Genomic DNA, 14,346 nt, shown 5'->3' on the forward strand with positions numbered 1-14,346 from the left:
AACATCAAGTACTCCAAATGCCTCTAGCAAGCATTGTTCTGATCTGCCTAAGTCAACACACATTCAGCCTTATGATAATATTGAGTCAAAGTATGTGCTGTACTTATCACTCATGACAAAACTTGTTTTGACAAGATACTAAGTGTTGCAGATAATCTGCTGCAATTAATGGTTCATGTACCAAAGTCTGTGATTGAGTTATTTGTACAAGTAGAGTGGATTTAGTGTTTCTGTTAATATCACTCTCACTCACTAGTTATGATACATGCTTTTTAGTGGAAAATAGGTGAAGTGAAAACTATCACATCAAGAATAGCATTTATGTCCAGTGTGTAAATAATCATTATAAGATGAGGAAAAGTTTTCACCAGGCTGTTTAATGGTAAACCCAACTTTCCGGTTCATATGGGAAATTCCTTCTTCCATCAGGCAGGTGGTTTCAGAATTTTATTTCCCCCTAAATATATTTATAAATATTCTAAGAAGATAATTTGCTGAAAATGTGATGTCATTAGGTGAATATGTCAAAAGACTGTGAATCCTATAACTAGCTTATTTAAAATACTGTAGTAGATGATAAGGGTGTTGAGTTGAAAGTATAAATTCTAAACTAGAAAGCATACTGAGAAGTTAAACCAATGAAACTGTAATTTTTTAAATCAGCTATGACTCACGGTGATTCAGAAGTCTACATAATGGTGGGGTTTGGCACAGTGGTTGAGATACCAGTTAAAGATGCTTATCCCGTGTTGGATACTTGGATTCCATGTGCAGCTCCAGCTTCTGACTGTCTGCCTACAGAGCAGACCCTTAGAGGCAAGGGTAATGAATTCCTGGGACCCAGCTTTCGCTGAGCCCAGCCCCAACCTTGGTCATTGCAAGCATTTAGAGTAAACCAGCAGGTAGGAGTGTTTTCTGTCTGTCTCTTTGCTGTATGTATCTCTGTTTCTAAAATAAATAAGAGTTAAAAGAAAATCAAAAGTATCACACTAAGGGACAAAGCAAATGAGAAACCAAGCTTTAACTTTTCTAAAACAGTTACTACAATGGACTATCAGAATAATCTGAACCAGGATTTTATTCAGTGTGACAAGATTGAAACTGGTGTTTTAAGAGTTGCACAAATTCATCTGATATTTGAAGTGAAAGGCAAGACAGGGCAAGTGGAAGTTCCTGGATGCCAGTGTTTATAAACTTGAGCTCGAGGGCTAATACAGTACTGAGATTTACAGCATCCTCAACAAATGCCTGCTAATTGGCTGAACAAATCCAGTCTCTCATGTTTCCTATCCGTGACCACTCTCGGCTTCACCTCTTAACTGTGGGATTAATCATGTGAGGCTTAGGTTGGCTTTTATGTACCACTTTGTTACTGTTTCCAGCCCAGCTTTAATTCTTCTTCCTTCTGAGCTCTCCAGTATCCCTAAGGTTGAGTCTCGGACATATAATTCTTCTCACCTTACAGCATTCTTATTAACAACAGGATTTATAATTTTGAATTTGAACTTCAGTTTTCGGAGAAGAGAGTTAAAGGATGGAAGTGCTGCTGCTGAAGTGGCCTTGATTGCACTTACACTCAGCAGCTCAGTGTTTGGAGTGAGTGATGAGTGTTTCAGAGAAACCCCATCTCATTCTGAGTTCAATGGCCTGCTGTAAAGTGCCTCTGTGCTCCACTGATGTGCCAGGGAGGATTTTTCTAAAAGAGAAGGACTAAAGTTAAGTGTTGATCAAATAGAATTGGGTTTTCTTTTCTTGTTTTTAATTATTATTTAGGCTACCAGGTACAGAGGAGTCTTGCCTTCTACTAGTCCATCTCTTTGAGTGGCAATTATAGATAAATTTTATTTGCAACAATTAATTTCCATTTCCTCTTAGAATGGATGGTGTCTTTGAATGCACATGCTAACAATGTCATAAAGGCAGGTATTTCTTTAAAGCACTCCAGTTCTAAGCAGGCAAACACAAAGTGTACAAAGGAAAGCTAAGTTACTCCACTGATCAACACTCTTGAGTTTTCTTCAATAGAGGAACTACTTGAGCTTTGAGGGTTCAAGTCAGTAGCTCTGGAATTAGCCTGAGGGATTCTACTGAAATAAGCATTACACCTGCTGACTCTCGGTCCAGGCATGAAACACACTGATGAAAGTGTTACTTTCCCATGGAGTTTGTGGAGTATTGGGGTGTTTTTTTAAAGTGAAGTTGTCTGGATTGCTTATCGATACCACTGAGACCTATGATTTGCATCCAGTCTCAGTGAGACCCAAGGCTGCCTAGGTAGTGGGAATGCCTGCATGGCCAGCAAAGTTAAGAACAACACAATGACTCTCTGCTCGGATGCACTCAGCACACATTCCTGGTACAAGGAGAGCAGCCCAAGGCTGAGACGCGTGGCCTTGCTTGCTACTGTTTCTGTATTGTATCTCTCCTGGAAGAAAATAAATTGTACAAAAATTTAACCACCACTGTTACAGAACTGCTATTGGAAATTTCTCGTGTCCTTCTATAACGTATTATGTATATGTATGTAAGTTTTTAAATTTTACAGAAGACTATGAAATCCATAATGTTTGATGTTTTGATCTTTTTTTTTTTTTTTTTTTGACAGGCAGAGTGGACAGTGAGATAGAGACAGAGAGAAAGGTCTTCCTTTTGCCGTTGGTTCACCCTCCAATGGCCGCCGCGGCCGGCGCGCTGTGGCCGGCGCACCGCGCTGATCCGAAGGCAGGAGCCAGGAGCCAGGTGCTTCTCCTGGTCTCCCATGGAGTGCTGGGCCCAAGCACTTGGGCCATCCTCCACTGCACTCCCTGGCCACAGCAGAGAGCTGGCCTGGAAGAGGGGCAACCGGGACAGAATCCGGCTCCCCGACCGGGACTAGAACCCGGTGTGCCGGCGCCGCTAGGCGGAGGATTAGCCTAGTGAGCCGCGGCGCCGGCCGATGTTTTGATCTTTAAAAGCTATGTGTATGCATTACTTTTACTTTTATGCTAACTTAACAGAAATGCAAATATCCTTGGATGTAGTAAATCTTAAAAATCTTATGTTATAATTCTATATAAAATATATATTTTACAAGAGTTTCCAAGTTTATTATGAAACATAGCTAAAGATCATTTGTGGCAATTTCTCGGCTGTCACTAGTGGGCAAGGGCTTTAAATTGGAGTTATGTGTGTAATCGACAGAACCCGGGTGGCAGTCATATTTACTGCCCTTTGAGTCTCTTGCGTAGCATTCAGTGTGTTCCTTGTGACTCTTCCGCGCTCTTTGTTTTTCCTTCCTCTTTTGAAGTCTCACAGACTCCTTTAACAGTTCTTTGTTCTTGGCCGCCGCGGCTCACTAGGCTAATCCTCCGGCTAGCGGCGCCGGCACACTGGGTTCTAGTCCCGGTCGGGGCGCCGGATTCTGTCCTGGTTGCCCCTCTTCCAGGCCAGCTCTCTGCTGTGGCCAGGGAGTGCAGTGGAGGATGGCCCAAGTGCTTGGGTCCTGCACCCCATGGGAGACCAGGAGAAGCACCTGGCTCCTGCCATTGGATCAGCGCGGTGCGCTGGCCGCAGCACGCCAGCCGCGGCGGTCACTGGAGGGTGAACCAACGGCAAAGGAAGACCTTTCTCTCTCTCTCTCTCTCTCACTGTTCACTCTGCCTGTAAAAAAAAAAAAAAGTTATTGGTTCTTCTGAAATCATTTCTTCAAGATTATATTGGACTTTAAGGTCTGGCTTAGACGAGGTCCTGAGCAGTTGCACATTTATTCTTTTTTAAATAATAGATTCCACATCCGGTTGTGTGGCTGCCTCCATTCTCATGGCTCCCCATTAGATGAAATGCTGTTTTGGTTTGCCAAGGGCCATGAGTAGTTGTGTCTTGGTGATTGGGGCTGAGAGTCCAGCTGGGCAGTCCTCCCGTGAAGTAACAAAATGGACAGGTGGAGGGTTAGGAAATGAAAAATACTCCCCTAGAGGGCTCAGTCGAAGTTCCAGTCTCCGTTACTACAGTGCACGGTAGTGTGACAGAATCTCATCTACTTAGGATCCTTCCATGATTCTAATGCAATTGGGCTTCACAGTAAAAAGATATAACAGCAACAACAACAACACCAAAACTTGCCTGCTAATGTTTTCAAGTCTCCTGCACAGTTATTTTTGGATTTAACAAACAAGGGATTTATTAAAGAATAGAATAGCTTTTCAGCATGGAATTTGTGGAAAACAGAGGAACATGAGTGTGGTGTGTATGTGTGTGTGTGTGAGAGAGAGAGAGAGAGGAGGGGGGAGAGTTAGTTCACCCATACCGTGTAATCCGGCTACATACCTGCTGATGTCTATGGAAACAGGCCGGGTCAGTCTTCCCCCTCACATTTTCTCATTTTTGCAGGTTGAGTTTTAAATGTCGGAAGGCATTCATGGTGTAGCTGGCTTCTTACAGAAGTTCTGTGCTGTGGATCAAGGGAGTGATCTCTTCTTATGTGTATAATAATTCTCTTCCCTTTAACAGTCCTTTTAAACGACTCTCGGATATGTCATCTGGGCTACTTAACGGTGTCTATTGTACCGTCCTATGCATGAATGTGAGTAAGTCTGACAGAAGAATGAAGTCAAGGCCCCCCACAGCGCTGCACAATGCAGTTGGGAACTGAAAGGATAGTGAGGGTCTTAGGGCAGATTGGGGAGTCTTTCCTTGTTCATGAATATGATACAGTGGGGAATATCAAAGACTGGCAGATGGAAGGAATGACAATTGTGTAACCTTGTTCACGGCAACTGCACTGAACTTCCAACTGAACATCCTCCGTCACTTACCTCTCACTCTGCTCAGGGAGAGTTGGTGAAATGCACATGAGGGGAGGGTGTGTTCCTTCCCTCAGCTGCTGTTACCCCAGTACTTTCAGGAAGAAGATGCGGATAAGAAGAAGCAGAAAGAGCTGACTGGCCAGTGCCATGGTTCAATAGGCTAATCCTCCGCCTTGCGGCGCTGGCACACCGGGTTCTAGTCCCGGTCAGGCGCCGGATTCTGTCCCGGTTGCCCCTCTTCCAGGCCAGCTCTCTGCTGTGGCCAGGGAGTGCAGTGGAGGATGGCCCAAGTGCTTGGGCCCTGCAACCCACGGGAGACCAGGAGAAGCACCTGGCTCCTGCCTTTGGATCGGTGCGGTGCGCCGGCCGCGGCCATTGGAGGGTGAACCAACAGCAAAAGGAAGCACCTGGCTCCTGCCTTTGGATCGGTGCGGTGCGCCGGCCGCGGCCATTGGAGGGTGAACCAACAGCAAAAGGAAGACCTTTCTCTGTGTCTCTCTCTCTCACTGTGCACTCTGCCTGTCCAAAAAAAAAAAAAAAAAAAAAAAAAAAAAAGAGCTGAGAACATAGAGGAAATGAAAAGCATGCATATTTAGGCAGCTGAAAAATGCCCACGCCAAAACAGTGGAGTCATGCCTTCCCTTTAGGTCAGCAGAACCCAGTTGGTAAGAAATTTAAGCAATTCTCAATCTATAAACATTAACATCTGGCTTTGAGTGAGCAAAAAATTCTTTGAACATTGTTGAAAGAGAACTTTTAAAAAATGGTATGGAAAGCCATTATAGAATTAATCAGTTTTATTCACCCATCTGTCTTGTAACAGATTGCATAATGGTAAGACCAACAGGAAAGTCATAAATTGCAAATTTATTAAGATGTCTTTGAAAAGTGCATTTATGTTTAATGTTTGCCTTTTTCACAATACAGCACAAGAAAAGACTGATGTTAAGTATATGACATAAACTTTAAATATCCCCATGGAATAAACACACACACACACACACACAAAGTTAGCATGTATCCATGGTGACCAACCTCAAAGATACTAAAATAAAAACCAATACAACCCAGGAACAGTATAAACTATTTTGTGTGTCAATGATTTAGAGTACAGGACTCCTGTCTTCAATAGAAGTGGTTTTAGAAGAATAGAAATTGCTGTTTGTGACTGTCTATCATATGTCAGGTACTCTGCTGTGTAGTGGGTTTACATTTTCTTCCTCAGTTTACGTAAGGGCCATATTATTCAGTTGTTGTTACCTTTGAGTAACTCCAGTGAGAAACTGACATACGGAGGGCCTCATTGTATGAAGTTCCATCATGCCACCTCACTCGGTGCTCCTCTTCCTGCCTGACACAGAAAGATTTACTTTGATGACATAACAAGAAGTCCAGAGACAGGCCATGGCCAATGTTGGTGGTTTTTTTGTTTGTATTTTTATTTATTTATTTGTTTTTATTTTTATTTTTTGACAGGCAGAGTGGACAGTGAGAGAGAGATACAGAGAGAAAGGTCTTCCTTCCGTTGGTTCACCCCCCAAATGGCAACTATGGCCAGAGCACTGTGCTGATCCAAAGCCAGGAGCCAGGTGCTTCCTCCTGGCCTCCCATGCAGGTGCAGGGCCCAAGGACCTGGGCCATCCTCCACTGCCTTCCCGGGCTACAGCAGAGAGCTGGACTGGAAGAGGAGCAACCGGGACAGAATCCGGCAATTCAACAGGGACTAGAACCCTGGCGCAGCAGGCAGAGGATTAGCCTAGTGAGCCGCTGCGCCGGCCATGGCCAATGTTGGTTTAGCAGCTCAGTAAGTCAGGATTAATTTCTTCACAAACCTCTGACCTTTCCTTTAGGATTGCAATATGGCTATGGCAGTTCCAGCCATCACTTCTTGTATCTAAGGAAGAAGAAAAGGACAGGGAAATTCTCCATCAAGCGCCTCTGGCCCTTTAAAATGCTTTTGGAAAATTTTGCTTGTGTGTGTGTGTGTGTGTGTATGAGAGAGAGAGAAATAAACATGAGTGCTTCCACCTGCTGGCTCATTCCCCAAAGGCCTGCAGTAACCAGGTATGGACCAGGCTAAAGCCAGGACCCTGGAGGTCAAACTGGGTTTCTCCCATGTGCACATTAGGAGGAAGCTGGGTCAGAAGTGGAGGAACCAGGACTCAAACAAAGCATTTTGATATGGGATGTGGGCATCCCACACAGCAACTTAACTGCTGTAATAGATACCCACCCTTGAACTCTATTTAAAGTATTCTGACAGAAAGATTATGTTGTTTTGAATTGCCAAGTTTATTACCCTCATTTTAAAAAATATCATTTTTTTGGTTTGTTCAAGAAAATTGCACTATCTCTGGGTCATACATAAATATATCCCTGATATTATATCATAAATTTTAGAAAACATGATAAACTTAAAAAGAATTATGTTTAGATATATATATATACATTTGGAGAATTTTTTATGGTTTTTAAAATTTTCAACTTTTTGAGTATGTACTTGGTGTTTGTCTTGATTTCTTTTAAAAAATTTATTTTATTTAGTTGAAAGGCAGAGTTAGAGAGACAGAGGGAGACACAGACAGACAGACAGACAGACACACACACACTTCTATCCACTGGTTTACTCCTAAAATGGCTCAGTGGCCAGGGCTGGACCAAGCTGAAGCTAGGAGCCAGGAGCTTCTTCTAGGTCTCCCATGTGGATTGCAGGGACCCAAGCACTTGGGCCATCTTCTGCTGCTTTCCCAGGAGCATTAGCAGAGAGAACTGAATCAGAAGTAGAGCAGCCAGGACTTGAACCAATGCCAAAATCGGATGTGGGCACTGCAGGCAGTGGCTTAACCTGCTATGCCACAACACCAGCCTCTGTCTTGATGTTTACATTCACTTTTGCTTCTTTTTGGTTTCATCACCCAATTTTATATTCTAGACACTAAATTAGTCTTCCCTGCTTTTTATAAGAAGTTGATGCTTTTTAACTTTCCATTTAATATATAGAGTTCTTTCCCATTCCTTTCTTTTCCTTAAAAGTCTTCTATTAAAGGGTATGGGGTGTTGGGCATGTAGTTTCCCAGACTGGATTTTTAAAATTTCATTCTCATGTAAGGTTCTGCATGTGTCTATGTGCTCTGATTTTCCACCAATTGGGAACTGGATCCAGAGTCTGGACGAGACTTAGGTCTGATTGCTTTGGCACAATGACAAGCAGTGTTGGGTCCTCTCATCAGGAAGCACACAGTAATTGGATTATCTGTCTTTGTGAGATACTGGCAGGTGCTGATGTTTAAAGCTTAAATATATCAATCATATTAATTTATTGGGGTGTGAAAAATAATGATAGTCTATGCCTATTATTTCTTTATTAGTTATAGTTGAAATACTTTTAATGCTGTTTATCCTAATTTACTATTTAGTTAACCAGTTTGATAGTCAGATAGGATAGGCGGAGATATGTTTGATTCTTCCCCTTTATTTCTGTTTCAAGAAAATGAATACATTTCCATGGTTCTTCAAAGGGTATTATTGGTTTCATTTATTTATTTTTAAATATTGATTGATTGATTGATTTGAAAGGCAGAGGCAGTGAGAGACAGAGAAGTCTTCCATCCACTGCAACAGCCGGAGTTGGGCCAATCTGAAACCAGGAGCCTGGAGACTCTTCAGGTCTCCCATGCAGGTGCAGGGGCCCAAGAACTTGGGCCATCTTCTACTGCTTTCCCAGGGCATAGCAGAGAGCTGGATTGGAAGTGGAGCAGCCAGGACTCGAACTGGCGCCCACATGAGATGCCAGCACTGCAGGTGGTGACTTTACCCGCTTTGCCACAGTACTGGCCCCAACAGGTTTTATTTTGTAATATTGTAACAAACTCATAGATTTAGTTGTGTTTGTTGGATTTTAGTTCACTGCAGTTGTTAGTCATTTATAACTTTACATGGTTCTATTTGAGGCCAATCAGTGCTTCCTGAATTGAGCTTCTGACTACTTTGACATGACTCTGCCCGTCTCTGGTAGCCCATTTTACTATTTGGTCTGATGAAAATATTACACAAAATCTTTCCCAATCTAAGAATCCTTGGTTTCATTTAGTGAGCAGTGGCATTTCAAGACCAAAATCTGGATTCAAGGGACATTCTTTACTCCTGCAATTGTCATTGTTTCCAAGCCTTCTTAGTGGACAGAACTAGAACATATTAACACATGCTATTTTAGAGGTGAGACACTGTGCGTTCTAACTGATGCTTTCAAAGGAAAAGAAAAACTGCAGTGCTGTTTATGGACCCTCCTCTGTATTGCATTCCTATGCGAAGAATCCAGGGGGATATGCAGTTAGAACATCCCATAATTACTCATTTACTTTAATCCACAACACAATGCAACAGTCTCAAAATAACAATGCTAATTCTACCAATATAATCACTGATGTTTTTAAATAAGTTCTTATTCTTTTCCCACATTTTTAAATAGTTGTACTGCACTTACCCTCTCTGAGCATGTAGCCATTGCATCTCTGCTCTCTCCCGTGGCCCCTCGTTGCTTGGCTGTGCGAGTGATCATATATTTCACGCTCACCAGCTTCTGTGTTGACGTCTCCCTAGGTGTTCTGGTTGTCTGAAGTCTTTGTTCTAGTGGATTTCCCAGGAAGGGCTCCCAAGACTAGTGAAGTTCTTGTATCCAGTAAGAGATTGTTCGTGTCCTTCCTACTCCAAAGTCAGTTTGGGGGTGGCGGGAGGTGGGGGAGGATTTGAAACCCTTGCCTCACACTTCCTTTCCTTGAGGATTAAATATTATTTCCTTTTCTCTCCTCTTAATGGATCAGCGTCTTAAAGTCTAACCTAATTTTCTTTCCCTTAGAACTCAAGTGTTTTTTGACTTTGAAGTCCAGGGATTGACTTGACTATGTCTTTGTGTTAGTCACCGTAAGTCATTCTTTTCACATGTGCCATGTGCCATCATACGTAATTACAAATTTTTTATTTCAAGCAAGTTTTCTTGAGTTAGGCCTTTTAGTGTTTGCTTTTTCTTTTTTAGATTTAGTTTTCTTCTTTTTTCAAGATTTATTTGAAAGAGTTACAGAGAATGGGAGAGACCAAGGGGAGACAGAGAAAAAGAGAGAGATAGTTTCCATCTGGCAGTTCACTCCCTAAGTGGCAACAAGGGCCAAGGTGGAGCCAGGAGCCAAGATCTTCTTCCTGGGCCAGGAGCACAGGTGCAAGCACTTGGGGTCATCTTCCACTGCTTTTCCCAGGCTATTAGCAGGAAGAAAGACTGGAAGTGGAGCAGCTGGGACTTGAACCAGCACTCATATGGGATGCCAACACCAGGTGGCTTTACCTGCTATGCCAAAATGCTGGCCCCTGATTTTCTTCTTTAGAAACTCTTTTTATATGTAAGAGTTTCTTTGCTTTTTGTCAGTAGTTGTCTTCTGTTTTGAATTATTTCTTTAGGACTTACAACATTTTTCTCCTTTCCCCTTATTTAAGACATCGTTGTATTTATATAGCCTGTGTTCCTTCTAGTTTGGTCTTCATTTCCAAAATTTAATTTTTTTCATTATACCTTTTTCTGAGTTCTGTCACCTCATTTCTGAGTTATTGTGATTCTTATGTATGCTGCTTTTCATCTTATATCACACTTCTTAAAGTCTTTTATCTAGTCTGAATAGAAAACTACAACTTTGACCTGTTCTGTGGACATCTCTTTGTGTCATCTTCTCATTGCTTGTTGAGATTTTATTCTGCTGTTTCTTTTTTTTTTTTTTTTTGACAGGCAGAGTTAGACAGTGAGAGAGACAGACAGAGAGAAAGGTTTTCCTTTTCCATTGGTGCACACCCCAATGGCCACTGCGGCCGGTGCACCGCACTGATCCAAAGCCAGGGGCCAGGTGCTTCTCCTGGTCTCCCATGCAGGTGCAGGGCCCAAGGACTTGGGCCATCCTCCACTGCACTCCTGGGCCACAGCAGAGAGCTGGACTGGAAGAGGAGAAACCGGGACAGAATCCGGTGCCCCGACCGGGACTGGAACCCGGTGTGCCGGTGCCACAGGTGGAAGATTAGCCTATTGAGCTGCGGCGCCGGCCATGTTTATTTTCTTTTACCTTGTATGGGATTTGACCTTAATATGCTTCTGTTGCTAATTGTTAAGTGAAATTAGCTGTATGTGCTTTCCATAGGGAATGTGGTTGCCAGTTGCTTTTCCTAATGCAGAGGGCCTTCTGAGCCCTTGCTTTCCTTTAGATAATTATGCTCATAGTTATAATACAGTGTCTATAGAGATGTTTCTTGATACCTTTCAACTTTTAGCATTATTCATCCCTATACAGATAGCTTTTTTACATCACTGCAACTCTTCCCATATCTATGACATATACATATGTTACCCACACTCCCCAAATAGTTACAATTTTAATTCTAGTGGTATTCAGTATTTATATGGCAATTAATGTGAAAACCCTATTCACCAGTGCATTAGAGTGAGTTCTTCAGATAGAATGTGTATATATAGAAAGAAATTTACCATAAAAATTGGCTTATGCGACTATGAATGCTGGCAAGTCCAAAATCTGCAGTGTGGATCTGCAGGCCAGAGACCTAGGAGAGCCGATGGTGCCAGTGGCCAATGCTGTTGCACCATTCCTCTGGCTTGGCGTGGGGAGGGGCGGGACCTTCTGCTCATCCAGGGCTGCAGTGACAGCAGAGAGGGAAATCTGCTCAACTGAGTTCACAGATGCACACACGATCCTCATCTCAAACTCTCATTCAAGTTGACACACATAAAGTAAGCTCCCTAACAACTGAGCCCTTAGGTAGAATATGGTTTCTTTCACTTTGCTCTTCATTCTTTGTCCTTCCTGATGATGTCTTGTTTTGTTTTTTCGCTCTGTTTTCTCTGTACCTGAAGCTCTCCTGAGTTTTCTGTGTTTCTGATCAACACATCAAACTCTTATCAGCTGTTCTCTCAATTCTGTCTCCGTGCTGTTCTCCCAGATCTGTCTGAACTGGTCCCACCTGGACTGAACAGTTTCTAAGATGACTGACTGCTCCCTGTCTTCCTACCATCTCCATTCATTATCTGTAGCAGTTCTGAGGGCTGCTGTCAAAAGGCCCACAGTTGATTCTTTCACAGTTCTGCCGGCTTGAAGTCCAAAGTCAAGTTGTCAGCAGAATTGGCATCTTGTGGGCTCTTGGAATGAGAATCTTTGCTGGTTTCAGGGGGTTGCTGGCAATCCTGGGCAGTTTTGGCTTGTGGATGACATTATCCAAACATGGCACTGTGGTGTGTTTGTATGCAGGTCCAAATTTCCTCTCCTTGTCGAGTCAGAGATCATATTGGACTTTTTACCTACACTAATCAAATCTTAACTTGATGAGCCCTGTATAGATCTTATCTCCAGACAAGATGCTATTCATAGATTGGGGTGGTTAGGACATCAGTTTGCATCTCTGGGACCATCAGTCAACCTATTACATCTTCCTGAGATACCCCTTTGCTCCTCTGGTGACTTGAAGGTGCTGTTTTGAGGATCATGCAACTTCCCCTTCCTTAGCACAACCCTAAATTTGTAGACAACTTCCTCTAGAGTTTCCCAGGAAAGAGTGCAATGAAAGTTCATTTTCAAGATCTTGCACGCACATATTACCATATTTTTATTCCATCTTTCTGCTTGAGATACTTCGTATTTGCTATGATATTCCACTGAAATAAGTTCTGTTGAGAATTTTGGAAGCAGGTCTTCATTGCCTTCCAGCTTCCAGTGTTGCTCTGAGTCTTGATATTTTGTATGGGAGCTGTCTCACTTTCCCTCTGGCTACTTTTAGCTTCTTTGCCTTACTTAGGCAGTTCAGAGTGCTCCAGGGTGGTGAGCATTACGTGTGGGTCTATTTTCATTCATTGTCATCCACTGCACTGGGAAGTTGGTGAGCCCATTCAGAACAGAAACTTTTTTTTAATCAGCTCTGATTTTTATGAATGATTTCTTCAATTTCCCATGTTTTATTAATTCTGTGATGTTTTACCAGAATTCCTGTTATTCTGATGTTAACTTCCTGAGCCCAACCTTTAATATTCTCTTTTTTTTCCTCTCCTAGTTTTCATCTCTTGGTATGTTTTGCTTTCCTCAACTTTTCTTCTGTTGAGTTGTTCATTTCTGCTATCATATTTTAATTTTTCCAGAGATCTTTATAAATCTCTGTTCCTCTTTATCACAAATATCTGTCTCCCCATTTATTCATTTATTTATTCTTTTGTCAAATATTTACCAAGTGCCTACTGCATAACAGGCATCATTTTGCACATTTAGTTATTTCAAAAAATATATTCTGTACTTGGAATAAATAAACAAAACAGCCACTCAGCATCTCTATAATGAGGCTGGTATTCCAGCAGAGAGAGAAAGTGAGTAAAGAATGAAGCTAATAGCTGACTATTGATATAAAATGTGAAGAATGCGGAGCACCTCGAGTTGAGTTAGCTTGCTGGTCAGGGGATGGTTTGTGTTTTGCAGTTGTGTGACGTGAGGCCGTCTGGTTGAAAAGTGATATGTTCAGCAAAGACAGCATCAAGGGGATGAGCTGTGTGCATGTCTGCGGGAAGAGCCTTGTGTGCAGACTGAATGCCCAGTCCACAGGCCCTGATGTGGAAATGTGCTCTTTAGGAAGCAGCAAGGAGACCGGTGTGGCTGCAGGGGATTGAGCAAGGGAGAAGGACACCACAGGAGGAGGGGAATCAGGGAGGGTGGAGCTTTGTATCGCCCTTGTGAAATGTTGGCTTTTACTCTGACGGAGATGAGAAGGCTTTTATGTAGAGCCAGTGGCATAATCGAGGGTTGTCTTTGACCACGACTACTTGGGTTGATTTATTGAGAAAACACTGTGGAGGCCATCCAGCAAAGTAGACAGGCCTTTTGGAAGCTGGTCTGTATTCATATATGTATGTACTTTGCATATGTATATATATAGGCAAATAAATGCATAATAAAGCATATAATACGTAAAAATTATAAAATAAATGCACATACCAATTGGAGTTAGCTTTGAGTATGACAAAGTGTTTTATTCGATCCCTTTTGGCTGGCTTTCGTTGCTCCATGAGAATAGTTTTGTGCTTGTGTGGGATAACTAAGTGCATGCATACTGCTGGGTTTATGAAGGGATGTATTATGGTGAGTGGTGTTACGTTATTTTATTATGCGTTTGAAGAGTGTATTTTTGTACCTCAAAAATTAGGACTTTATACCTCTGAAATTATGACAAAAATTAATCAGATACATAATTAGATTAACAAATTTCAGTTTATGTGCGCATTAGGGAATTAAATACAATTTCTAACGCTCCTCGTCTCCCTGCCTGGCTGCGGATTCTTCCTTGGCCGTTGCCATGTTGTTGGTGTCTCTGTCTCCTGTTCAGGAAGCTTTGCACAGTGGTTTCCAGAAGGACCATGTGCTGTGTTCAAGCCCCGTGTCTCTGGGGAGACTGGCAGACAGTGGGCGCATTCTTGGCGCTCTGATTGGATGCTTACTGGGGGAACTTCTTGTTTTTTTCTTTTTGCAGATCAGATTCAGTG

At 42.4% G+C, this 14,346-nt stretch overlaps 1 protein-coding gene across 1 annotated transcript in view; it reads left to right on the forward strand.

The window, feature by feature from the left end:
- Positions 1 to 14,346, forward strand: part of LOC149121848 (uncharacterized) — a 542,783-nt gene that overhangs the window by 19,546 nt on the left and 508,891 nt on the right. The window contains exon 2 of the mRNA XM_089315627.1: positions 4,489 to 4,565. Coding sequence (XP_089171753.1) covers positions 4,489 to 4,565 — 77 coding nt within the window. The remainder of the gene's footprint in view (positions 1 to 4,488; positions 4,566 to 14,346) is intronic.

This window comes from Oryctolagus cuniculus, chromosome 16, assembly GCF_051225735.1.
Source record: "Oryctolagus cuniculus isolate XC-2025 breed Fujian yellow rabbit chromosome 16, ASM5122573v1, whole genome shotgun sequence".
NCBI lineage: Eukaryota > Metazoa > Chordata > Mammalia > Lagomorpha > Leporidae > Oryctolagus > Oryctolagus cuniculus.